The 25,649-nt window shown below is 52.4% G+C and overlaps 2 protein-coding genes across 3 annotated transcripts; both read right to left on the minus strand.

Annotated features, from left to right (window-relative positions):
* Positions 1-7,355: 7,355 nt before the first annotated feature.
* On the minus strand, positions 7,356-8,802 carry LOC133265418 (thymosin beta-15A homolog). Its single transcript, XM_061445919.1, has 3 exons — positions 8,702-8,802; positions 8,252-8,356; positions 7,356-7,860 (listed from the first exon to the last, which is right to left on the minus strand). Exons 2-3 carry the CDS (start codon positions 8,349-8,351, stop codon positions 7,823-7,825), a joined length of 138 nt encoding a protein of 45 aa, XP_061301903.1. The 5' UTR covers positions 8,352-8,356; positions 8,702-8,802; the 3' UTR covers positions 7,356-7,822.
* Positions 8,803-13,249: 4,447 nt separating this feature from the next.
* Positions 13,250-25,526, minus strand: PRPS1 (phosphoribosyl pyrophosphate synthetase 1). Of its 2 annotated transcripts, none has more exons than XM_061445921.1 (7): positions 25,269-25,526; positions 22,423-22,606; positions 21,993-22,091; positions 20,070-20,194; positions 18,114-18,287; positions 17,271-17,430; positions 13,250-15,249 (listed from the first exon to the last, which is right to left on the minus strand). In XM_061445921.1, exons 2-7 carry the CDS (start codon positions 22,525-22,527, stop codon positions 15,157-15,159), a joined length of 756 nt encoding a protein of 251 aa, XP_061301905.1. In that variant the 5' UTR covers positions 22,528-22,606; positions 25,269-25,526; the 3' UTR covers positions 13,250-15,156. The 2 variants fall into 2 exon arrangements, with proteins under 2 accessions (XP_061301905.1, XP_061301904.1); XM_061445920.1 differs by having other exon boundaries at positions 25,234-25,525.
* Positions 25,527-25,649: the final 123 nt, after the last annotated feature.

The following is a 25,649-nucleotide window of genomic DNA, read 5'->3' on the forward strand; positions in this document are numbered from 1 at the left end:
CTCACCCTTCCAGGTAACTGCCCCCAGTTTATATAGTGGGTATGACGTGCTGTGGTATGGAACACCTCTTTGGTCAGTTTGGGTCAGGTGTCCTGTCTCTGCTTCCTCCTGGCTTCCCCTCCTCCCTGGCAGAGCATGAGGCTCACAAAGTCCTTGGTCAGAGTAAACATCACCGAGCAGCAACTAAAACCATTGGTGTTATCAGCGCTGTTCCCAGGCTGAAAGTCAAAACCTCAGCCCTGCACCAGCTACTGAGAAGGAGAAAAATGACTGCTACTGCTGAAGCCAGGACACAGTATTCCTGGGTGGCTGAGTTTCCTCAGTGGAGCTCATTGTGTGATCAGCTTACCCCATGTAGCACTGATTGTATGATGTGTAGAAGGGATGTTTCCTTTGAACATCCAGTGTACCATGAGCAATTGTGTTGGCAAGAGAAGATGTGCTTCTCTACCAATAACTTCCAAAGTTGCTTGAACCCTGGCATGTGCTGCTAGTATCTCTTTTTCAGCTGGGGTGTAGTGGGCTTTTGATCCTCAATATCCCTCAGTGGCTCCAAACCCCGAATGATTGACCTTGGGTTTCTCCTGGTGTTTTCTGCTAGAGGCTCCAGATAAGACCACGCTGCGGTGTGAAGTCCATTTTGCACAGCTGGTCCTGTCTGGACAGGCCCCAAAGCACAAGCCATTTCCTGTTTGATAAACTCAAAGGCTTGTTGTTGCTCAAGGACCCAGTCTAAATAGTTCCTCTTTCAGGTTACTTGGTAGAAAGGACTCACAGGCTGACTGTAACCTTCAATATGCATTCTTCAAAGTCCCACAAGGCCTAGGAAAGCTACTGCTTCCTTCTTGTTAACTGATGGAGGCACAGTTGCTGTCTTGCTGATCACATCCATAGGGACATGATGACATCCATCCTGCCATTTTATTCCCAAGAAATGAATCTCCTGCACATGTCCCTTGACCTTACTTCTTTTTATGGTGAAACCACCTTTCAGAAGAACCTGACCTTCACTTTTTCTTGCTCAAGCACTTCTGCCTTGTTGCCCCACATGATGATATTATCAATGTATTGTAGGTGCTATGGGGCATCACGCTTTTCCAGTGCAGTTTGGGTGAGTCCATGATTTGTACCCATTGACCTCCTTGTGCACTGTTTTTCACCACTGGGACAATTACTGTTTGGAGTTGTTTGTTTTCTAGCACAGTGCTAGAAGATGCTGGTTTGCAGTGGGGTAGGCAAGGCACCCTTCTGTCAGGTGGTGTGTCAGTGTGCCAGGGTTACTTGCTTGTTCAGGTGTAAAGTCCCAGGCTATGAGAGGTGATACCTGCCCATGGCACCTACCCAAACCCTTCCACACACTCTGCACCCAAGGGCTGGCTGCCTCAGGGCACATTTCAGTTTCGCCTCACCCAGATGTTGTCTTCTCTTGCACCAGGACAACACCAGATTCCACAAACCCTGTAATATGCCATAAGTGATAATTAGCAATAGTAAACAGCTTACATAAGGGTGGGGAAGGACCTTGGGAGCTGCATAATAAACCCACCCACATCAGTGCTGGGTAGGAAAAGGGAGATGTGTTCTCTCGTCCTCTCCACAAGATAGCTCCCTCGGCACAGCAAGGCCACCAATGCCAGGGCAAAGCACACAGCCACTGTTTGTACTAACAGCTCAGCAAGAGATAAGCACTGCAGCCAGCAGACTCCGTGACATGCACAGGAGCTTGCTACTTAGCTTAACACAAAACTGCTGCTGCCTTGTGCCCTGGCTTGGGTGGCAAAAGGGACTGTAGTGGGTTGACCTTGGCTGGACACCATGTGCTCACCAAGCCGCTCCGTCACTCTCCCTCCTCAGCAGGACAGGGAGGGGAGAAAATAAGATGGAGAAGAACTCGTGGGTCAAGATAAAGGCAGTTTAATAAGGCAAAAGCAAAGCTGTGTGCGGAAGCAAAGGAAAACAAAAGATTTATTCCCTACTTCCCACCAGCAGGTGATGTCCAGCCACTTCCCAGGAAGCAGGACTTCAGAAGACAAACATCCTAATAACAAATGTCCTCCCCCGCCACTTTTATCTTTCACTGCTGAGCAGACGTCGTGTAGTATGGAACATCCCCTTGGGTCAGCTGTCCTGGTGACACAGGAGATGCATTGCGGAGGGAGGGCTCCCTGCTGAGCCCCTTGCAGAGGAGCAGGAGGGAGGCACTGTGGAGCTGCTGGGAGGGCTGGTGCTTCCCATGGTGCCCGGGGGGGAAGCCAAGTCCTGGGATCAAGGGCAAAAGAGGAACAGGATTATCTGGGCATGACCTGGTGCTCGTGGGAAGCCTGCAGGGAGCCAGCACCCGTGCAGCGCTGAGGCACAGCAGGACCCTGCCTGCGAGCCCTGGGCACCCACACCGGTTGCTGCAGGGGATTGGGTTGGAGATGGGGATGTTGCCCAGGAGCCAAGTCGAGGAGTGCCAGGGCAGTGGGGCACTGACTCAGCAGGGTGCTGGGCTCCTGGAGCACCCTGCTCCACCTGTGCTCCACCCTGCAAGTGCCCACTGCCTGGCTCTCACTCCCAGCTCTGGGTGTTACAGCAAACACGGGGAAGCTGGTGCCATAAGGAGCCCTGATACAGCTCGTCCCTGTGGCCAGCTCATGCCCAGATGAACTCATCACACATCCCACACTGCAGCTGGGGCTGGGGCCTCTTCCTTTGTTCCAGCCCCATTCCTGGCCCTGCAGCTGCTTCTCCAAGGCCTGTACAGCAGCTCCAGCCCACAGCACCTGCTCTGAAACACCCCCTAGCATGTGCACCCCCTGAACAGCCTTGGCACCCCTATTTCCCTCAAGCCTGCAGCTCTCAGCAGTGGCTGCCAGGCACCCTGGCACCCAGTTCTTTCCCCCCAGGACCAACGTAGCTGGAGCAAAGCTGGGGAAGGCTTCTCCCATGCATCTCCCTCAGGCTGCCCTGAAGAAGTGCCCTATGCGGTTTTCATGAGCTCACAGGCTGAGGCAGTGAGGAGAGGAACGTGCCCAGGCTGCCAAGCTGCCTCTCCCAGACACAACAGTGCAAGTGGGGGCTTGTTCCAGCTCCACTGCAGCCCCAGGGGTGTTAGGTGCTGAGCTGCGTGCCACTGCTGCAGCCTCTGCCCTCACCCATCCCTACCTCATCCCAGAGCCCCTTGGCTGGCTATGAGGGATGTGTTGAGTGACAGGGTGGCCGGGTAGGTAGCACCATAGGAGGAAGCACCAGCCATCATCTCACCCTGATGCAGGTGTGCAGGCAGGCCGGGGCTGTGGGAAACAGCACGAGGTGTCTGTTGCAACACGCTTATCTGCTGCCCATCGCCTGTGCTGGTCCTGGGAAGCTGCAGGGGCGGCTGAGAGGCGCCAGCTCCCAGCCTTGCAGCCCTGCTCCAGCACAGGGGCACAGTGGCAGAGCAGGCTTGCTGGCAGCAGTGACACAGGAGGGGGCCAAAGTGGCACATGGCATATCCCCGCTGCCTCTTGGCAAGGGAAGCTGGACCTGCTCCTGCTTCAGGGGTGCCTCTGCGTGGCCTGCAGGTGGATTTTGGGGATGTGGCAAAGGGATGTGTTCCCATGCTGACCCCAAGCTCTTATTCTGCTCAGTGCCCAGCTCATATCCTGCGCTGGGGTTTGGATGCATCCCCGCTGCCATCACTGTTTGAGCCCCCACCTTGTCTCCCCTCTGTCTCCCTGGGCGCCATACCCCAGCTGCTGCCTGCGGAGAGGAATAAATCACCGAGTGGGGCTACACATTGGGAGCAGGGGAACAAAATCGCTTTTCATGCCATAATCCTTTGTAATAAAGCACCAGAGGAAGAAAGACGATAAACAATGTCTCCTGTGTGAGCCAGCTGCTTCCCAAAATAAAACACTCCTCTCCGGCATCAGCTGCCCCGGCTTGGCCACAAGTGCGGGCACCGCTGCGCGACACCGGAGCTGCGTTCCCAGTGGGATCAAGCGCTCCTGCAGCTCCCGGCATGGCCCCACAGCCTGTGGGAATCTGCAGAATGCAGCTGGGGGGTCAGAAACGAGCAGTTCAGGAGGGGGCTGCGAGCCTGCGAGGGGCTCAGCACCGCAGGCGCCAGCCACGCACATGCCACTTGGCCAAGGCATGCGACAAAACTGCTCCCACCCGCACCCAGCAAGTGCAGGGAGCACAGGGGGGGCTTGGTGTGGAGCTACCCGGCTTATTGAGAGCTGGGTGCTGGCGGGAGCCTGCTTCTGGCTGCCGCTCTGGAGGAGAGGGCAGGAAGTGCTCCTGGCGCACCATTACTCAGGCTAAGCCCTTGCTGGCAGGGGGTGAGTAACTCGTGCTGGTAAACCTGACCTCCCGGGCACTCCTTTGAGAGCTGCAGTAACTCCCCTGCTGCTGGGGCAGGTGTTGGGGTGTGCTGAGTGTGGCTCTGCGAGCCAGCACGAGTGATTCCCAGTGCCTGGAGGTGCCTGGCTGGCTCGGCTGCTGCCTTTGCACAGATGAGGCAGGGATGAAGGCTTTCCTGCCCCAGGGCCATGATGGGGTCTCTGGCCACCACAGGATGGGGACAACTTGTGTTTTAAATCCGCCCCATGTCACCAAGTGTCCCCAGGGGATGGCCTGGTCTACAGTACCACATTGGTGACTTCCCATCAGCTCCATTCCCAAAGGACCCTGGGGAGCTGCTCAGACAACACTTTCATTTCCCCATGTCTCCTCTGCTTTTCTCTTTCACAGCCAAACCTAAACCTATCCCTGTGCCCTCACAGACACACGTATCCTCCCCAACTCCCATCTGAGCTTTCCCCTGGCAGCTCATGCTTGCTGCCCCCTCACCTCCCCTCTCCATCGTTGCCGTTGTGGGATTTGAGCTCTGCCCTTGGCCGTGTGTCCATGGGGAGACCTGGGGGAAAGGCTGACCCGAATGGTGCAGAGGAGGTGACAGGTTTTCCCTGGGGATACAGGGAGTGGTGGCTGTGGGAGCTGCAGCATAGCCTGGCCACACCGCCTGGCTTTGCCTGCTCCTGTTTGCTCTGGTGATAAGCCTCTCAACGGGGTGTTTGTTTGGGTGCCTGGTGCAGGGCCACAATCACCTCCTGCAACGATGGTCCTCCACACCAGTGTATATGATATGGGGCCGAAGGGTCTCCTGGCTGAGTCAGAGGGGACGGAGCCGCGGTGGGGACAGATGGCAAGCCCTGCTCTGAATTCACCCCATGCTGCTGATCACCAGGTATTTGCCCAAATTCCTGCTGTGTGTGACTCAGCCTCCTCCTCCCTCGTCTGCAGCCTGGCCACAGCTCACCACCCAACCCAGGGATGGGAGGAAATCGCCCTGGGAGCAGTGGAATGGGGCCCGGCTGGGGCTAGGGAGAGGCATGGATATTGCCAGGAGGAGCTGACATGTGTAACTTAGCTGGTGTCCAGTGAGGGAAGGTGGCATCAAACCCACCAGGAAGGCCCAGCTTCAGGATGGCATCCTCCAGGCATGGGTAGCTGCAGGAGCCACCGCATTCCTAGGGGATATCAGCCTGGCAGGCATCTCTCCCACACCACTGGCAGACCTGTGCCCATGCGTGCCAGGATGATAAAGGGAAGGTCTAGGGCAGAGAGGGAGGGAAAGTGTTGATCTAAAGGGCTTTTCTTTAATGGCTTTCCCCTTACTGGCTAATCCTCTGCTGGCAGCAGGGACATTTCGGGCACTGGGCTGCAAAGCAGCTTTCTCTTTATCCCCAGACCCGAGCATACAGGGTCTGGGCAATGTGCGCACTCTGTGCACCATGCTGGCAGGGGTGTGGGTGGGAGAAGTGCCTGCACTGATCACACTTCGAGCAGCCACAGTGAAAAAGCAACCCAAAAGGCTCACTGAGGAGAGATCAGCTCTGGTACTTCATGTTTCCATCCCAAAAGCTTCACTTGGTTCAGCTCATGCTCTGGCTTTCAGGGACAGGGGGAGGGCTCAGGCTAGCTTCAGCTCTGGGTTTGACCTGACTCACAGATTGGGCACATCAAGTGGCCAAGGGATCGCAAAGACTCTTGCAGGAAGGGAACTGCTGAAGCAGTGAGGAGGTCTTTAACCTTTAGTGGTCTGCAAGCCCTGCCTGTGCTCCCGAGCCAGCTCTTGCCGATGGGACCTCTCCTGACTTCTGCTTTCACAGCAGGGTTCAAAGAGGTCCCCTGCACCCTCCACAGTGAGAGAAACCACCCCAGGCAGTGTCAAGCCCTGCCAGGGTGATGAGGGGGTGCTGCTACCAGAATCCTTGTCCCACGTCCAAGGTAAGGTGTTGTCCTGGGAACATCACCATGCCGAGGGAACACGGCCACCCTGGCACGCACTGAGCTTCCCAGTGCTCACCCCACTGTAACAGCAGCCCCAGCATCACTCCCTGCTGCCCTCACCCCATGGAAAACCCTGCCCCGACAGCACACAAACACCAGCATCTTACCTGCAGCTCCTCTGGTTCTGCTTTTGAAGGGGTGAAGGCACTTGCAGGCACAGGAGCAGTGTTATTCGCAGCCCTTGGCAGGCAGCATGGGTGTAGGCAGATCAGCACCATGTCCAGGCAGGCACAGCAGCCCCGTGCTTGTCTCCAGCTGACCAGGCTCACTAGGGACACAGGCCAGGGCTGTTGGTTGGCAAGCCTGCCTCCACCACCTCCATAAGCAGCCTGCTCAGTGACCCCGCAGGCCAAAGGGGAGGTGAGGAGATGCTGGCAGCACCCAGGGAGCCTCAGCATAGACCTGGAGGCACCATCAGACCTCAGTTCCCCCTTACCTCCTGTGCTGGAGGCAAACTGCAGGACACAGGGATCTCTACTCCTGCAAGACAGGGCTGGGATCAGACCTGAGGGGTCTGCTGCGTGGATCCATCCTTACAAGGGTACAGAAACCTCCTCCAAGGGTGGTGGTTGGCTCAAGGTGGACAGAGACTACCAGGCTGCAGCACCAGGTCCCAGGCCAGCGCAGGCACCTCCAGCCATGCAGGCAAGGAGCCAGCTCAACCCCACAAGTGACATTTCAGGCAGGGGACTCCAATCTTTTGAAGCAGGAGGCTCAGCCATCAGGTAGGAATGCCCCAAGTTAGCACCTGCTAGAAGATGCACCAAGAAACTGCTGCAATGGTGGGATTACCAATAGAAGAGCAGCCTCAGCCAGCTGAGCCCCCAGCAATGCCCCCAGCTCTGGTCACCAGGAACTGAGCCCTACAGTAACACCTCTAAGGACTCACCCCCGAGGGAACCATCCCATAGAGCCCTTTGAGCAACACCAAACCATGAGCTCTACCACAGCAGCAGGCAGAGACCTTCCCACCCCCCGGGGCAAGCGAAGCTGCAGGCTGAGCAGCTACCAGGGAAGAAGCCAGAAGCCATGGGTAGGCCATTACATTTTTTATTTTATAATAAACTTCTCATTTTTCCCCCAAGGAAGACCAAAAAAACGTGAGTGAGGCTACAGAACACCATCAGTGAAGAGTATGCGAGACAGACCCAGGCCGTGGGCCACAAAGCATCACCCACTCCCCAGGCAGATGGGCTCCATCCACAGGAGCTTCCACAGCCCTTGCTCATCTCCCCACCACATCAGAGCAAGACCAGCGCTGTCAACTGGAGGTGGCTGAGCAGCAGAGATGGACTCGGGTCAGGCTATTGATGGACTGAGAGGGCCACGCTTTGTTCCCCCAACCTGCCATAGCTGCCAGCGAGGTGGGGCAGTGGGTTGGGTGATGCTGCTGCTCCTATACACGTACATGATAGAAATTTAAAAAAAAACACATGATTTAATTCAAAACGAACAAAAAAAGAAAATCAAGTGGTTGCTCTTCCTGCCCGGCCATCTCGCTCTAAGAAGACTTCACACATTCCTTCTCCTGCTCAATAGCTGCAAGAGAAGAGAGGTCCATTAGTCCCTGGGGATTTCTCATGGAAGCACCCACTGGAGAAGGCTGCAGAGCAATCCCTCAGGCCGTGGTGCCCAGTTCTACGGTTTAGATGCACGCTCCAAGTCAGACACACACAAGGATGACACCAGGTTGGTCACCCGCCTTCAGCTCTCAGGGAAGCCCTGCCCTGGGGCAACACCTCGATGGCACAGCCCTCTGCATCTGACCGTGCCCTGAGCCTCGCCTCCTGCAAGCGGTTTCCTCCGGGTAAAACCCAACTGCCCCAACCCACCTCCCTCCACCGGCGAGACCAGCACCCCAAGACACGGACCGCACCGGCCAACGGGTGCCCGCCGCAGCCGCGCCCTGCCCGCCGCCCCTCGCACTCACTCTCCTTGGAGGGCAGCGTGTTCTTCTCCTCCGTGTTGGTTTTCTTCAGCTTCTTCTTGTCGAACTTCTCCACCTCGGACAGGTCTGGCTTGTCGCACATTTTGCCTGCGAGCACCGCACCCCCCGCTCAGCCGCGGGCAGGGGGAGCGGCAGACAAAGGCGGCCCGGCCCCCGCCGCGGACAATAGCGCAGGGCGGGGCGCGCCGCTCCCCCGGCCCCGGGCAGCCCCGCACCGACCGGGCGGGCAGCGGAGCGGCTCCCGGTGCCCGCACCCACCGGGGGGACACCCGCCCGCAGCGCCAGCCGCGCTCCCTGCGGCACCGCCCGCAGCCCCCGCCCAGGGAGCCCCGACCCACGCCAGCCCCGCACGCAGCCCGCCCCCCCCCCCCCCCGCCGGTACCCGCACCCCGCAGGACCCGCACCCCCCGGGACGCGCCGCCGGGTCCGAACCTGGTGCGGAGCTGCCGCGTCCCGTCCCGCTGCGTTTCCAGGTGAGGCTGGCGGGCTCGGCGTGGGGCGGTGCCTTATATAGCCCGGCCACCGCCCAGCCTGCCCGCCCGTTGGCTGCCCGCCGCCCGCGCCGCCTGATGGGAACTGTAGTCCGCACATGGCTGCTGCTGCCCCGCGGCGCCCCCGGGAGAACTACAGCTCCCGACGTGCACCGCGGCGGGGGGAGGACAGGGCGGGGGTGCGGCCGGGAGTGTCACCCGCGGTGGGAAGACATGGACAGGGCTCCGCATGGACACCAGCGCCGTATGAGCATCGATCCATAGGGACACAGCTCTCATATAGACACCGCTCCTGCGTGGACACTGATCCATATGGACACAGCTCCTGTATAGAAACCGCTCCTGCGTGGACACTGATCCATATGGACACAGCTCTTATATGACACTGCTCCTGCATGGACACTGATCCATATGGACACAGCTCCTGTATAGAAACCGCTCCCGTATGGACACTGATCCATATGGACACAGCTCCTGTATAGAAACTGCTCCCATATGGACACTGATCCATAGGGACACAGATCCTGTATAGAAACCGCTCCCGTATGGACACTGATCCGTATGGACACAGCTCTCATATAGAAACCGCTCCTGCGTGGACACTGATCCATATGGACACAGTTCCTGTATAGAAACTGCTCCCATATGGACACTGATCCATAGGGACACAGCTCCTGTATAGAAACCGCTCCCGTATGGACACTGATCCATATGGACACAGCTCCTGTATAGAAACCGCTCCCGTATGGACACTGATCCATATGGACACAGCTCCTGTATAGAAACCGCTCCTGCATGGACACTGATCCATAGGGACACAGATCCTGTATAGACACCACTCCCATATGGACACAGCTCCTGTATAGAAACCGCTCCCGTATGGACACTGATCCATATGGACACAGCTCCTGTATAGAAACCGCTCCTGCATGGACACTGATCCATATGGACACAGTTCCTGTATAGAAACTGCTCCCATATGGACACTGATCCATAGGGACACAGCTCCTGTATAGAAACCGCTCCCGTATGGACACTGATCCATATGGACACAGCTCCTGTATAGAAACCGCTCCTGCATGGACACTGATCCATAGGGACACAGATCCTGTATAGACACCACTCCCATATGGACACAGCTCTCATATAGACACTGCTCCTGCATGGACACTGATCCATATGGACACAGCTCCTGTATAGAAACCGCTCCTGCGTGGACACTGATCCATAGGGACACAGATCCTGTATAGACACCACTCCCATATGGACACAGCTCTCATATAGACACCGCTCCTGCATGGACACTGATCCATATGGACACAGCTCCTGTATAGAAACCGCTCCTGTATGGACACTGATCCATAGGGACACAGCTCCTGTATAGACATTGTGCCTGCATGGACACTGCTCTGCATGGGCCGCAGCTGCCCTCAGCATCACACCCACCCTTGCTGCTTCCCCACATCTGGGTGCCAGCTGTGAGGAGCAGCAAGGTGATCCCCATAGGATCCCAGGGCACCGTCCCAGCCCCAAACCCTCCCCAGAAGTAGGCGCCCCACATCCATGGGGCTCCAAAGGGATGCACCAGTCCCCCACAGCTCTGGGCTGAAGCAGAACTAGCCTAGGAAAGCAAGCTCTGGGGATAAAAATAGCCCCGTGTTTTCACAGCTGGGGAGATGCTCAGCCTGCGGCTGCACCGGCTCCAGCCACAGTGCTGCCTGTGGAGATCTGGTCTGTATAGCAGCAGTGGGCAAGGAGCAGACCCTGCTGACAGAGGCCTCACTTGGCTGTAGCAAGGCAAGATGGTGCAGAAAGCATGGAACCACCAGCACAGATCAGATGGGCTGGAGTGCAGGTGGGAAAAATACCTTTAGGGTGTAAATGCAGGCAGCCCATGTGTTCCCGTCTGGGCTGGGGAGCAGAAAGGGGGCTGGTGGTCCAGGGGGCACGTCCACACTGGCCACCAGGATGGGGTGTTTGGAAGGTCAGGATCATAGAATCACAGCATGGTTTGGGTTGGGAGGGACCTTAAAGCTCCTCCAGTTCCAACCCCCTGCCACAGGCAGGGACAGCTTCCACTGGAGCAGCTTACTCCAAGCCCCTGTGTCCAACCTGGCCTTGAACACTGCCAGGGATGGGGCAGCCACAGCTTCTCTGGGCACCCTGGGCCAGCGCCTCAGCACCCTCACAGGGAAGAACTGGGAGGCCTTGCAGTAGGATCCTCCAGGTGCTGAAGGGAATGAGGAGGGAAAACCACCACCAACCCTTCTGCACCATGAGCAGGAACCTGCTGTGAGCACCATGGGTACTGACTGTGCTGCAGCAGCTCCCTTGCCTGCCAGGCTCTGGGGTTCTCTCCAGGCTTATGGGAGATTTTGCAGAGAAAATCCCCAACAAGCCCGAGGAAACACTCGCTTTGTGTTTGAGCTGCACCTTGGGAGTGGGGCAGCAGCGCCAGCACATCTTGGCCTGAGGTGGCCTCTTGTCCTGAGGATACAGGCACCTTCCAGCTCCAGCCAGCAAACAGGCTCTGAACTGAAGAAATGCCAGTGTTGATGCACACAGCAAAGGCAAAGGCCAAGACCTAAGGCCAGTATTAAGCTGTGGCTGCTACTCTGAGAGCAGTCTGAATGGCAAACAACTGCTGGTCCCTCTCTGCCAGGAGCTGCTGTAGGCAAAGCCCCAGAGCCAGGTTTGGAGGGTGCCCCACAGCCAGCAGGAGCCAGCCCAGGCAGAGCTGCCCCCATAGCATCCTTCCAGCCGCCCCCCCCCCATACCACAAAGCCCAGCCTGCACTGAGAAACAGCTCAGTTTTTCCTGCACAGCCAAAAGGAAACAACCCCCCCCACCTCAGTTTCCAAACCAAAGCAGGAAATCCTTTTTGCCTTCATGCAAATCATCAGACGAGTGTTTCACGTTGTGTTCACCCTCCAGCTGTGCTGCCTTCCCCCTCTTCCCTGCCTGCTCTCCACATGCTTCTCCTTGGCGGATGCAGCACAGCCTCCTGTGGCTTTTGTCCCCAGCAGGCAGCGAGTGTGCAAGAACCTGGTCCCCATCCCCATCCCCATCCACCCCTCGCCAGCGCTGGCTGCACCCACCCAGCCAAGGTGCAGCCCTGGGTGATGGCTCCATCCCCTCCGCACTGCGGCGTGCTGCGAACGGGGTCTTTGTCTGCCCAGGCACAAAGCTCCTGCTGCGGCCATGCTCCAACGGGAGCTCCCCCTTCCCTGAGCCGGCCACGCTCCTACAAACCACAGCCAGGGCAGCCTTAGAGCCCTCTGCACTCCCAGCAGCAAGGTGTGGGGAGCCTTTACAAGCCATCCTGCATAGAGAACAAGAGAGGGGTTTATATCCCACCAAGAGCTCTTTTCCCCCATGACAAATCTGCAAAGCCCCATAACTGCACAACCTGCTTCTTCCTCATGTGGTTTGGTACTTCTGCTTTCAGTAATGCATAATGAAAGAACAGAGAAGAGAGAAGGGGAAAGCACACACAGCTCTGACTCGAAATAAAACAGAGGGACTGCAGCCATTTTGACGAGGTTTAAATCTCCCTCAGAAGAAGGCTGTCGGGGCTCAGACACAGCCTCAATTCACAGCCATGCCCAGGAATGCTTCATTCCCTTCACCTGGTGGTTTTCTCTCTCTGATCACTTTATTTCCATCTCCTCCTTACAGGGAGAACCAGGCCCTGAGCCCCTTCAGCCACCACTGGGCCATGAGCCAGCCCCACAGCTCCCAGTTGACATCTTCCTGCCCATCTACAACCCCATCCTCCCTCCAGACCACTGCCTTCTACCAGCACAGGACCAGAGACCCTAGAAAGGCAGCCAGCACTGGGGGCTGCTCTCACACCAGGGCTCACTCCTCCCATGGATTCTACCACTGCATTCAGTTCAGAAAGGGACTGTTAACTCTGACTGATCCCCCACTGCCCATCACCAGCGAGGCAAGCTGCTGCCTTCTCCAGATCATAAACACCAACCCTCGAGCTGAGAAATCACCTGCACACTGTAATGCACAGGTAGAAAAGGAACTGCTGCTGCAAGCAACGTGGAACGTGTCTCATCTTGCCCCCAACAGCAAAGTGCTCTGCCTGCAAGGCAAACCCAGCTTCGAGCGGCTCCAGGCATCCCCACCCTGCATTAGCTTCAGCTACCCAGGCACATGAACATTCATATTTGCTCCGCTATGCAGGTTTCCCCCTACCTGTTACGTGAATGGATTTGCTCAGGTACATCACTGAACAGTGCGAGAGAAGCTCCACGGAAATCAGACACAGAGAAAAGCCCCTACCAAGGGAAGCAGCTTGGTCCCAAGCTTTTCCTTCCATGCGATGTGAGCACAGCCATGCTGGACCTCATTGTCAAGGTTTAAACCAGATGAGCTTCCAAGGTCCTTCCCAAATTATGCTCTACCAACACGATCTACCTTGCAGGTGACCCATCCCCTCTGTCAGGGGTTTAGAAGCATTTCCAGGCAGAGGCCATGGTTTTTAAATAAAAGTTTAATTCCTTCATCAGGTTTAAACACAAACGCTGCTGAAAATCCTGCTCAATGCCCCGGCTCTGGGCTTGCAGGGCACTGGCAGTGTGGCAGCAGGGGCTCCAAACACAGGAGGCAGGAATCAAGACTCTCGGTAGAGCTCAGTGCAGGATGCAAAGCAAGGAAGCAAGAGACACACTTTCTGGACAGACACCAAATCTTATACATAAAGAAAAGCCCCACACTGTAATAGAAGTAGTAACGTTGCCACAGAACAGGAGCTGTAGGAAGGGAGAGAAGTCTTCAGTAAAAGGCACAACTAAGGAAGTACTTCCCTAGATCTTAACCAAGTCTTCCAGTTAGTTCCACTGACACCCCAGCCCCCAGCCTCTCACAGCCATGCTGGTTACCCTAGCAAGTCATTTCGAGTTCCTTATTTTCCCTTTTTCCCTTCCTCAAAAACAAATAGGAGTGCTTATAAAAACCAGCACAGGATGTAAGAGCTCAGTCTATAACCCCACAAGAGTTCAGGAGAGACTTAACAGTTTACCTTATGATTGTCTGGTACAGTTACTCAGTATTCAAGTTTCAGGTGATGCCTATACCCAGGAACCTCAGCCAGCTCTAGTTTTGGTATTTTTCTTTCAGGCACTTTGCTGCCTGTCAGGTTGGTGCTGGATCCATGGTTTTCCCAGTACTATGTACCACCAGCCTCTCCAACCCATCGCTGTAAGCACCCATTAGCAGCATCAGACCCACTCCAAAGCCTTCTTCAGGTTTTGTAGTCCCGCAACCTCCTATGTTCCTTGGTTTAAGACCTTTTGCAAGAAGCAACTTTCAAGGCAAGGCAGACAGTGATCAGGGCAAGCAACCAGAATGTGTCAATAACTTACAGGACAACAGGATCGCAGGCAATGAGAGGCTAAGACAGCTGGACACAAAGCTGTTGCGTTTTAGGCCACCCAGTGTCTGAGCAGGCACTTGCTAGATGCAACAACCAAGCTACTATGGGATAAAGAGGCTCAGTTTACGAGTGTACTGGTAAAAAAAGGATCCAGGATTCGTACAGCAAGTCAAGGTGCAGCTGCACTCCATGGCAGCACCCTTCCCATCACTAGCAAGGCCAGCAGCTCTGAAACTGAGCAACTGGTTTCAGCCTACACCAGAAACTACACGCAACCACCATCAGTCCTCTATGTAAGAGGGAGAAGAATGCTTGTTCAGGGTGAATCTTGAGCTCTAACTTACTACAGCAAGGCAGTACTGCACAGACTATGCTCTCACCTTCACTTTGCTGTGCAGCATGCTAAAAGGACATCTAATTTCATTAATAAGATGAACTCAAGGTTGAAAATGACACCGACCTCCTTCCATGGGAGAAAGCTGTAGCAGAACCACCTCCCAGGTGTCCCCCAGGGTTTTACCTAGGGTCAAGCTCGGCCAAGATACAAACCTTCCCCATCGCTCTTGAAGGGCTTCTATCAGGTATAGAGGGGTAAGACAGCCAGCAGTCTCTCGGGCTCTTGCTGTAGATCCACATCAACACGTCCTAAGGAGCTCTACTTCCCAAGCAATTTAGGGTTTGCATGCCAGATCATCTAACCCTCCCCCAAAACAATTGTGGCAATAAGCCATGGGTCAGTCCCGCTCTCCACAGACCTGCAGAGATGAGTCAGTATTACTGCTGAGCCCCCATGCACAGGGCTGCTGGTGGAGTTGGGAGTGTTACAGATGAGCTTCCCCCCTCCAGCTTCCCAGTGTTGGGATCAGAGCCAGTAAGGCTGACTTAAGCAGGAGGAGCTGTGGAGAGCTGCACTGGAACAAGCAGAGTCTTCTACTGAACTTTACAACAAGCTGAACAACTTTTGGTTTTAAAAAACAAGCCATACAAGCAGCAGCTGACATCTCTTGTTATAAAGGGACATGGCTGAACAGGTAGGAGACAGATTCCCCATTATGAGTCCTCCTGATGGCCTCTGCAAGGATCATCGAGATGTCAATCACCTGCAGGGGAAGAAAGATGTGTCAGTGTCACTGAGGAAAGACATCGAACCAGGAAGGGCAGCTGCTAAGTTGGGAAGAACTTAAAGAGAAAACTCATTACCCAAACCCATAACATGCCAGATGCAGACAAATGATTTCTACACAGGACTGAGAGTTAATTACATATCATTCTGAAGGTATTCTACATTTAGCAACAGTCGTTTCCCTGTTAATCTTTGTCAGGATGACAGTCCACTGTCACCCTTCCTTGCTGAGACTCCCTAAGCTCAGTCTGGTTACCCTAGGAACTGTCTTATGTACTTTGCAGAGAAGCTGGGGGAGTCTCAATCACGACCAGATCGCCGCCCTTGAGGCAAGAGGCTTTACCATCACTGCCAGCAGTCTAAGGCAGATGAAGCTGTGCTGCAGCTCGAGTCCCAGTTTCTGTGCTAGCTCCACCTGGTGGGTAACCCAGTTAACAGGAGGGAAAGATGAAGGCTCAGTAAAACTCTAGCTCTGCACCCAGCAGCTAAAGCGTTTTGATGTGTGGTTGCAGTAAGAAGCATCATGTTCATGATGCATTAAGGAGAGGAGGTGAAATCCATATTTAACATTTCCAGGTATTCTGCATCCTAAGGAAATGAAGAAAGAAACTGAGGAACTACAGAGCAGACAAAGCATAAGACTTAAACCCTTTAGTTCTGTATTTCTCACCACTGAACATCAGAAGCCAGTGTAAAGCAGTTAGGTGCTAAGTGAGAGCCTGAGCAACTACCCACTGCAATCTCTGGCTACAGCTGTTTACATACTGATAACCAGTTTAACACGTTGCCTACATGAACTGTGGTGTGGGGCTCAGAAAGAACTGAAGCATCAGACACTTTAGGTGTGCTCAGCTGCAGGAATATCATCCAGAAGTTAGTGCTGAAAAATATGCAACCCAACAGCAGTTTGTCATCAGCTTATAGCTTAATTCCCTAAAGGAGCCTAAAATTCACAGCAGCTTCAACCAGCTGAGCTTCCTTTCCAACAGAATCCTGGTATTAAGGAACCTGCTGCACTCACAACAGTACTAGCTGGGCCTCAGCAGTGCCATTCACTTCCCAGAACTTCTCCAAATCATAGAATGCCTGTGTCCTATATATCTGTGCTGTGAAGCTAGTGCTTAGGATGCCCTTGGCTGTGTATATTCTACAGCAGTACCTGAAGCTTCCAATTGACCTATTACGCCCCAATGCTCAGGTAAAACTGCAGCTTCCAGCTGTCCACTAACACAGGAAACCCTCAAGTTCCACCTAGCTCAAGCTGTAAAGACATTTCTCTTTCCTTCCAGGAAAGTCAGCCTCAGCTTGGGAAACAAAATGCCACGGTACTTTTTGCTAAATGGAAACCCCAAGACACTGAGTGAGCACTTTCATATAGACAGCAAAGTGTTTTTGTTATCTTTGGTGAGTATCTGACCATTGTACTGTGGAGCTGTGTCAGCTGCTCTTGGTCAAACCAGCAAGACATGTCTGTGGGACAGAAATGCATTCCCTTTCCAGCTCACTGGCACTGCTAATTAAGACCAGAACTGAGGCAATCACCTTCCCCAGACCAGGCCTACTTTGCTTCACAAAAGGAAGAGACACTCTGCTCCAAGGGCTGGGCATTAGGTGATAGCTACACAGCTGAAGCTGGCATTCCCAACTTCAGAAGTTCCTAACTACTTCTGCTTCACTATTACACACCAGCAGCACACCACTCCTCTGAGGTGCACAGACACAACTGCTTGCTCACAGCATAGCCCCCTTAGCTCAGTGATAAAACAAGCACAGGTAAATTTACTTACATGAACTGTTTAAGATGAGTTGGATTAGAAGCTGTGTTTTCTCACTGTAACAGGTCTATTAAGTCACAGCAATAAGCACTAGTCCACACTGCCACTGATTCCAGTACCAATGAAACTGCTGTAAGCACTGGACAGTATGAAGGGGTTTCCCCAACAGGAGGACAGACAAGTGCTGCTCCCCCCCCAAGGAGTGACAGAAGTAGCTGCTCACCTGGATTTTAGGGCACTGCTTCATCTTGTCCTCTTGGGGTATCGTGTTTGTGACCACAACTGCCTCAAAACAGGCATTGTTGATCCGAGAAATTGCTGGCCCAGAAAAGATCCCGTGAGTTAGGATAGCATAAACTTTGGTGGCTCCTGCTGACACAAGCCTGTAAGGTGGGAATAAGGAGGATGAGGAATTCTTAGCAAGTATTAAATTGAAATTAATGCAAGACACATGGTAAGCATGAAAGGAGACAATAGCATATGCTTAAGTAACAGGCCACCTTTGACTCCCCCCTCCAGCCCCCTACTGTGTTGGGGGAACAGTTCACAACAGCACCATAAAACCCAGCACAGAAAGTATACACTGGAAAAAAAAGTGTTCTAAGCCCTTTTGGGACATTTGGACTAGGTTATAAATCACCTTCCATGGTTTTTGCCAACACAGGGAGCAGGTATTTAATACCAAATGTTGTACTTGCTGGTGTTTCTAGTGAGGAAGGCTTGAACTTACTTCAAATAGAAATTCACATGTATGACCTTAACCTGGTGGACCAGACAGCACATAGCTCTACCTGCATAGCCAGTGAGGGTCTAGTGGAAACATTTCAACACAAGCATTTCTCAGATAAAAAAGACATTATGGTCTTCTAGCTATTTCCATTATTTCACTTATTAAAGTGAGAACTTCAATCAGGCTTTTTACTTATGTTGTATGACAGGAGATAATCAAGAAACTGTTAAAAATACTCTGTGAAACTTGACATTCAAATAACCTGCTTAACCCATGCCATAGCTTTCACTAACTGTAGGTTCCTGATTTAGGAAAGAATCAATCAGCCCTACTCACTTGTCTGCAGCGTGACAGATGGTACCACATGTGTCTGCCATATCATCTACCAGAATGGCCACTCTGTCTTTCACATCACCCACCAGGACCATGCGATCCACTTCGTTTGCCTTCTTGCGCTCCTTGTGAATGAGGGCGAAGTCTACATTCAATCGATCTGCAATGGAGGTCACTCTGAAGAGAGAACAGTTTCCAAACAACACTTAACTCCACACCAGCTTCAACTGAAGCTCTTAAAACTATTAAGCACAAACTGCCACTGCAATAAGAGAAGCTGTCACCACACCTGTTCCTGCTCCAAGCAATTAGTAGAAGATGCTCTGCCACCTGAAGTTTCCCTTCAAGCAGTTAAACTGCAATGTCTGATCTAATCTTTCCCAATGACAGCAAGCAGATTAAGATAAAAGTCTTCATCCTGACCACTGTAAATTAATTTGCACTTGCAGCTCAAAGCTTAGTCAGCAAATCTGGCAAACCAGAAGTGATCAGAATGCTTGGGAAGCTGTCATCTGTATAACACTACCCTGGAAGCGCTTCAGCTGTGCTTCAGCAGGGATCTACTTGCACTCATATAATCATTCAGTTATCATGCATTCAAGTGCTGACATAAGCACAGTGGAGAGATAAACATCCAAGAAACCCAAGCCCACCACCTCACATTTGCTTTGGTTAGAGTGCCCACAGCACAACCTTACCAGAGGAACCTAAACTTCATGTATTGATACTAATGAACAGTAAAGACACTAAAAGCATTACGAGTGTGAAGGAACAAAATACACATGCCCCTAAGAAATTCTACACTTGGGATAAGCAGACTGAGCCTTGGCAGATGAGACTTATCAGCCTGGAAGTGATACAGAAGCTTGTTAAACTGAATTGTTTTCTGAATTATTTAGTTCTGGAGTATCTCCATGAAGTGTCACACCAGCCAAGATCTCCACATTTCAGTTTAAGTGGCCTTTGAAGAGGTTTTTGAGGAGTCAGATGACTTGGCATCCCATATACTGCATTATGCAACAAGCTACAGAAGTGGCTGAACCTACAAATGGTCCTGTCCAACACACAGGCCACAACAAAGCTACAGAAGACATACAGCAACCTACAGTGGACTTATCTGTTGGCTGTTCGTAACAGATAGCTTGGAACACTTACCAGTATGTGAATCAGATCAGCATGCGCCAACATTCTGGTGTTAAGTCTTGACTTAATTAAGATTAAGTCTTAAGATCCAGATCTGGTGTCTGGATTAAAGATACATCTCCATCCCTTTGCTGTTCACATGTAGCCCTCAGTACAGAGGCATGAAGGAACAGCTTAGTTTCTCTTAATAAGCACCCAAGAACATTCTGAGCTGCTCAGAAACTGGCGCGTTTATATGCTGGAAGATGGGGAGATTGTCAGACTACCAAAGTAGAAATGTGCTGTAACAGATGCTGCTGCTTTTTGGAAAGGACCCATCTATCTTCCTTGCTTCCAGCCGGCTAGCAGCAAGCTTAAGTCCCAGCTAGATATTAAAATCAAGAGTAATAAAGTAAGTGCCTTGATAAAGTCAGCTTAACACTGCAAAGCAAGCAGCCTGGATAAAAATGTTATCATTGACCAGCAGCAGTAGCCTTGTCCTGGCATAGGGCTATGAATTAAGTAATTCCCTTCTTCAACTTGCATAATCACCCTTCCACAAACACATTGGTTTAGTCCAAGGGATGTAGTAATGGCCCAATTCCTACCTGTGCATCTGTGATTCTAGAAGGTGTTTAATTCTCCATGTAGCTCAGGAAATGTTCTAAACATTCCTTAAGGAGACTATCTGACCATTCCTCACTAGCTGCCACATACTGCCTTACAGAAGGCAGGCTAGCAGAGAGAATGTGTGTCCTAAGAATAAGGTGAGAAATGCTCTCAGGAATTCAAGAGCATCCAGAAGCAGCACCTCAAGCGGGTTGGCTGACAGCTTACCTCTTGGCTCCACCAGCATCTGGTGAAACAATGGTGCAGTTCTTCCACTCTGCAATATTCTCTTTGATCCACTTGAGTACAGCAGGCTCAGCATATAAATTATCAACAGGGATATCAAAAAAGCCCTGCAAGGAAGACAACAGGAATAGATGTAACTGAAGGTCACATTCCAAGAACAGCTGGAAGAAGCATTCTGTATGATCAGGCATGCAGCCACCTCCTTTCCACAGCTTTCAGCTTTCCCTTCTACAGCTTTCAGCTTTCCTTTCTACTCCCCTTAATGCTAGGGCACTATCTTTTGGGATCCAGAGAACAGTAACATAAGGAGCCTTCAGAGCCAGAAATAGTTTAGCAGCATCAGTAACACTACATCTAACACCTTCACAACATGGACTTAGTTCTATCCTAAGGGGATGCAGAAACCAGCAAACACTCATTTTCAGAGCAGCTATCTGCCCGTTTACAGAGTCAGTCTTTAAAGCTCATTACCTAAACTGCTGGCATCAACAGGAAACCTATGAAGAGGCTTGAGTAACATTTGTTTATAATCTAACGCTGTTCCCACAACTTTACACTGCCCCAGCAGATGCCTCCAGGTAAACCTCAAAGGTCACTAAAAGCTAGAAGTTAATCCTGGACAGGGAATAAAAGGCAGAAGAGTGGGGGCAGCTACTCTAGGGGAATGTGTCAAGGTATAGGGTAACAGATGCTTCCTGCCATCATTCCTTCTGGGCTCAGCAACCCAGCAGCTACAAAAACCAGGCTGAAACCAGACAAATGCTGGAAGTGTATGCACACAAACCCAATTATTCAACTGAATCTCACCACTGCTGCTGGTGAAAGCTCAACCCTATGGCACACATCATAACTCTAAGCCTCTTAGGGAAGCGGCATCCTCATATCTTGCGATCTGTTCTTCCATTCTATGATCTTTCTGACAGTCTTCTCATCTGTGCCCCATAGATTTTTATTTATTTCTATCTGAGACAAAGTATTTCTGGGCAAATTACTCTGGAAGAAACTGCACTGCAGCAAATGGCTGCATTTGTAGCATCTCCATCCAGCCTGCCTACCTCCCTCACCACCAGCAGATATCTCACCCTTCTCGATTCAAAGTGTTTGCAGCAATACAAGAGATAACTTCTCCCCCTGTCTGTTACACTGAGTTGGTTTCTTGGTCTCAGAGCACTTGCTCAAGGTGAAAAGAAACAAGGCTGGTAATGGAACAGCTTGCTGTCTCTCCTCTCCCTGGTATAGCTCTTGCCACTTCTCTTACACAGCTCCGGTCAAGACTTCAATTGCTCTGTGAGACTGCTCTGTTCACCAAGCCAGCAAAACCCATGAATAATTTTCAATTCACCAACAGCTTGGAGAAGAACCAAAACCCACTTATGTGGAAGGGTGGCAATGAACGGATACAAGTGGGATTGCCCATGTTGTCAACAGCAAGCTATCAGATCACTGTCCTGGTCAACTGGACCTCATAAGCAGCTGTGACAGTGCTCCTAGAGGCAGAGCTAACTGCTCACTTCTCCCTGATAATTCAGTAAATATGAGAAAGCTCTACTAAATATTTAAAAACACTCTTGATAAAGACATTTTGCATCTCAAATCCCTTGAAGGACCAGTTAAGAGCACACAGTGTCACTGCGTGGCAATAGAAGTTGCATGGATCATATACTAGCTCAACATTCATTTACACAGGGCTCAATATGCTCAGTCTGCTCAAGAACAGCTGTAATTTCATTTAGAGATGAACCCGTTACCCATCTCCCTCTCCTCTTCTGACTGACTCTACAAGTGCCTTCCAGTCCCACATTCCCAAGTCCTGATCACTGCTGAGTCTAAACAAACCCAGGTTGCTGGAAAGCCTGAAGGCTCCAGACTGGAGCAGGTAAATACTTCCTGATTTTTAGCTCCTACCTGAATCTGAGATGCATGCAGGTCCATGGTGATTATATGATCTGCACCTGCCACAGACAGCATGTTTGCAACCAGCTTGGCAGAGATTGGAGCTCGACTCTAGTACAGGAAAAAACAGTATTTAAGACAAGTTCAACTCCTTCACCAAGATGTCAGTCTTCCACTTCTAGGCAATGATTCACAAGCAGTTACTAAAAGGAGCACTCATTTACATTGCATCTTTTCATCAACTGGTGATTACAGCTTGGTGCATTCTCAAGAAGAACTAGCTCTTTATGAAAAGATGAATTTGCAGTCCGATGCCCTGAGGTTTAAAGAAATTAAAATAAGTTTTATTGCCTCCTTTACATATTCAACTAAATCTAATTCCGATACAGCACTCAGGGCTTTTCATTCATCTTCTGAGTAGAAAGTTTAGCAGATCCCTTACCTTGTCCTTTTTGTCCTGCCGAGCATAAGGGAAGCAGGGTATGACAGCTGTGACTCTGCTGGCAGAGGCAATCTTACAGGCATTTATCATGATAAGGAGCTCCATCAGATTGTCATTGATTTCACCACAGCCACTCTGCACGATGTAGACGTCCTCCCCACGTACACTCTCGCCTATTTCCACACTGGGAACAAATGAGAAAAGGAGAGCTGTACCCAAATACAAATTAAAACACAGCCCATTACATATGCCTGCAGAGCAACCAAGGCACTGCATTCCCCAGGGTCTGTGGGTAACAGTGCCATATAATCAAAGGTGTTGAGCAGGAACACTGCTGCTTATTTGCTCAGTAACTATTTTACATCTCCCTAATGGTTCAGCCAGGCTAAAAGCACTCAGCCTGTACTCTGGATCAATACAAGCTGAGCACGTAAACACCCCGGAGCAGGCCTTGTTCCCCCTGAATCACAAGTACAACCACCTCAGCTGAAAGCAGCAGCATACAAAGGAAGCAAGGATGGTGGCCAACCAGCAGAGCAAGCAGAGCCAAACTTCTACCAGAAGCTATGCTGCAGCTGGTCACTATATTTGGAGTCATAACTGCTATTTACTGGCTTGAACAGACAAGCCCTCCAGCATTCCCCTTTGGAAAAGCTTTTGGGGTTAACTTCCTTCTGGATGCAATGCACACTAATCCCTGCTGATGAAGGGACTGAATACAAGCCAAAGGTCCTGTTTGCCAGCAGCAAACTGCCAGCTCCAGTGCGTGTATCAAGACACCTGCACCAGAAACAAAGTTGGAAAGAAAGCAGGAACCTTAGCTTTGAGGCTTCATACAGGGCAAAGCTGCATAAGGCCTTTTGTTAAGGAACAGATTAACTACTAACTACTTTCAGCATTTCAGTTGAGAGATGACTGCCACAGATTTGGAAGTAACCAGAAGTCAGTCTAAGGACAAATCTCTCGGTTTGTTTCTTTCTGGCACTGGAGATGCTCACCCACTCTGCAGGCTGCTGCCACATCAAACTCTTCAGAAGTAGATTATCACCCAACCCACTCCCAATGGCTTCATTTACAGCACCTTAAGCGAGATTTTAATGTTAATATTTAATTCTCTGATCTTCCTCCCCGTTTATTCAACATGGGTTTGATGACTGCTACCTATTTACAGTCTTAATGCTCACTCTCCACTGGAAAACTGCAGTCACCTTCACTGCACGCTGATTTACACCATATACCAACCTCGCATGAAGCATGAGGTAAGTGTGCGAGTTAGCAGTAGTTGGCACACAAGCATCTCCAACTGCACTCACTAAGAGTCAGTTAAGCTGATTCAAGCCATTTATAACACAAAAGAATCAATAAGCTATTTGCTGAAATAATCTTCCCTTCTCTGGGAAGCATCTGCTATCAGTTTATGAAGGTAAATAAGATTTCTCGGAGGCCTTAAAAGTCACATTTCCTGCTGGCGTCAGAACCTGCTGGCTGGCCAGCTGGATGCAGAAGAGCAGTTAATAGAGAGCAATGAGAACAGTGCAAAGGCTGAGAATCAGACTCAAACTCTCCTCTACAACTCTCTGAAGTTCTCAGTAGTTCTCAATACTCATGCAATAGAAGCATAATATTCTACCTCATGTGTAGATCTTGGATTCTCCTGGCAAAAGTTATTGTCTCGAGAAGAAATAAGTGGGTTGGAGCAACCATTCAAGGTTCTCTGTATTACACTGTGTGGTGTGTACCTGCTTAGTGTACTTCTCTAAACCAAGCTGTAAGAGCTCTGAATAAATTCTTAGCCTCTCCTTTCTTTAAGCTTCTTCAAGTAGGATGGCAGCAACTTATAAAGCATAGAGACAGAAAACAAGACAAATGTTAGGTTTCAGAGCCTGGGGGGAACACAGAGTGTGTGACTGCAGTCGCATAATGGGCTGTAAGGTGGTGTCAGCCTCTTATCTTCCCTGAATAATTTTAGCAGTACCTTTTAAGACTCTGATGCTCTTCAGAACAGTTTAAAGGCACCAGCTACAGCTTCAGCACAAACCTGTCACCCCTCAAGTCATCACAGTCTAGGCTACGCATGGAAGAGGCTCATCAACGGAGATGAAAGCCAGGAAGGCGCATTCCCATCAGCTCCTAGCTACCGGGGTTGGGGGGGGAAGTCCGCCTGGTGAATCCCGCCGCTCCGACCTCTGCCATAGAGGCCGGGTGACACCGCCCCCGTGCTCCGCGCGTCGGAGCCCTGCAGCCCGCAAGGTGCAGGCACAACACCAGACCCCCGGTGGGAGCCCCGCGCACCGCGGCACAGGCGCTTTCCGAGCAGGCCGCTAGAGGCATCGCCGGGGCCGCGCAGCAGCCAGCACATGGCCCGGCGTCGCCGGGAGCTCTCCGGGGAGCACCGCAGCCGCGGCCAACCCCATCCGAAGCACACACACATACATCCCCCCCCTTCCCCCGGGGCTCCCCGGCGGGCCACGCTTCACCGGGCCGGTTGCTGTCGCTGCCTCTCAGCCAGCACTCGGTACCCGGCACGGTCACCGCGCTGCCCCGCGCGCTGCTCCACACCACACGGCTCCGGGCTGGGAGCTCGTCAAGCGGAGCCGCGCGGCGACCGCTCTGCTGAAGGGCGTTCACGGGAGACCCGGCCCGGCCCGGCCCGGCGCGGCCCAACCCCTGCCCCTGCTCGCAGGGGAAGGGCAGGTCGCGGCCCGCCAACCCGCACTACAAGCCCCAGCAGCCCCTGCGCGGCGACTGTGCGAGACGCATCGCGGCAGCGCCCCGCGGCCCGCCGGGAGCCGTAGTGCGGCCCCGCCTCACCATGTCTCCTGGTTGCTGAACTTCTTGGTGACCACCTTGCCCAGCTCCAGGCCGAGGCGGTCCGCGATCTTCTGCGACAGGTCCTGGTGCGAGCTCCCGCTGAAGATCTTGATGTTGGGCATGATGGCGGCTGCGGCAGCGACGCTCTTCTCCTCCTCCTCGTCCCCGCTCCGCCTCGCACCGCAGCCGACCGCAGCACGGGGACCCGCCCGCCTCCTGCGCGGGACGCGGCTCGGTGAGCGCTGGCCACGCCGCCTCGCCCCTATTCCGCCATTTTGCCCCTTCCCGCTCCCCGCGCAGGCCCTTTATAGACTCCTGACCCCCACTGACACGCCCCCTCCCTCTTTCTATTGGCTGCAACGCGGCCCGGGCCGGGGCCCTGCCCGCCCCCGCAATGGCGCGAACGGGCGGTGGGC

The sequence above is a fragment of the Pezoporus flaviventris genome, unplaced genomic scaffold, assembly GCF_033815535.1.
Source record: "Pezoporus flaviventris isolate CSIRO_AGI_PZ_B2104156 unplaced genomic scaffold, CSIRO_AGI_Pfla_v1 ptg000005l, whole genome shotgun sequence".
Taxonomy (NCBI): Eukaryota; Metazoa; Chordata; class Aves; order Psittaciformes; family Psittacidae; genus Pezoporus; species Pezoporus flaviventris.

What these genes read in the sequence shown, in the direction of transcription:
- LOC133265418 (XM_061445919.1), bottom strand. Translation starts at nt 8,351, where the DNA reads ATGTGCGACAAGCCAGACCTGTCCGAGGTGGAGAAGTTCGACAAGAAG. An exon ending in CACGCTGCCCTCCAAGGAGA is followed by an intron (nt 7,861 to 8,251) that starts GTGAGTGCGAGG and finishes CTTCTCTTGCAG; the next exon opens with CTATTGAGCAGGAGAAGGAA.
- PRPS1 (XM_061445920.1), bottom strand. Translation starts at nt 25,355, where the DNA reads ATGCCCAACATCAAGATCTTCAGCGGGAGCTCGCACCAGGACCTGTCG. An exon ending in GGCAGGACAAAAAGGACAAG is followed by an intron (nt 22,092 to 22,422) that starts GTAAGGGATCTG and finishes TTCCTGTACTAG; the next exon opens with AGTCGAGCTCCAATCTCTGC. An exon ending in TGCATGCATCTCAGATTCAG is followed by an intron (nt 20,195 to 21,992) that starts GTAGGAGCTAAA and finishes TCTTCCTTGCAG; the next exon opens with GGCTTTTTTGATATCCCTGT.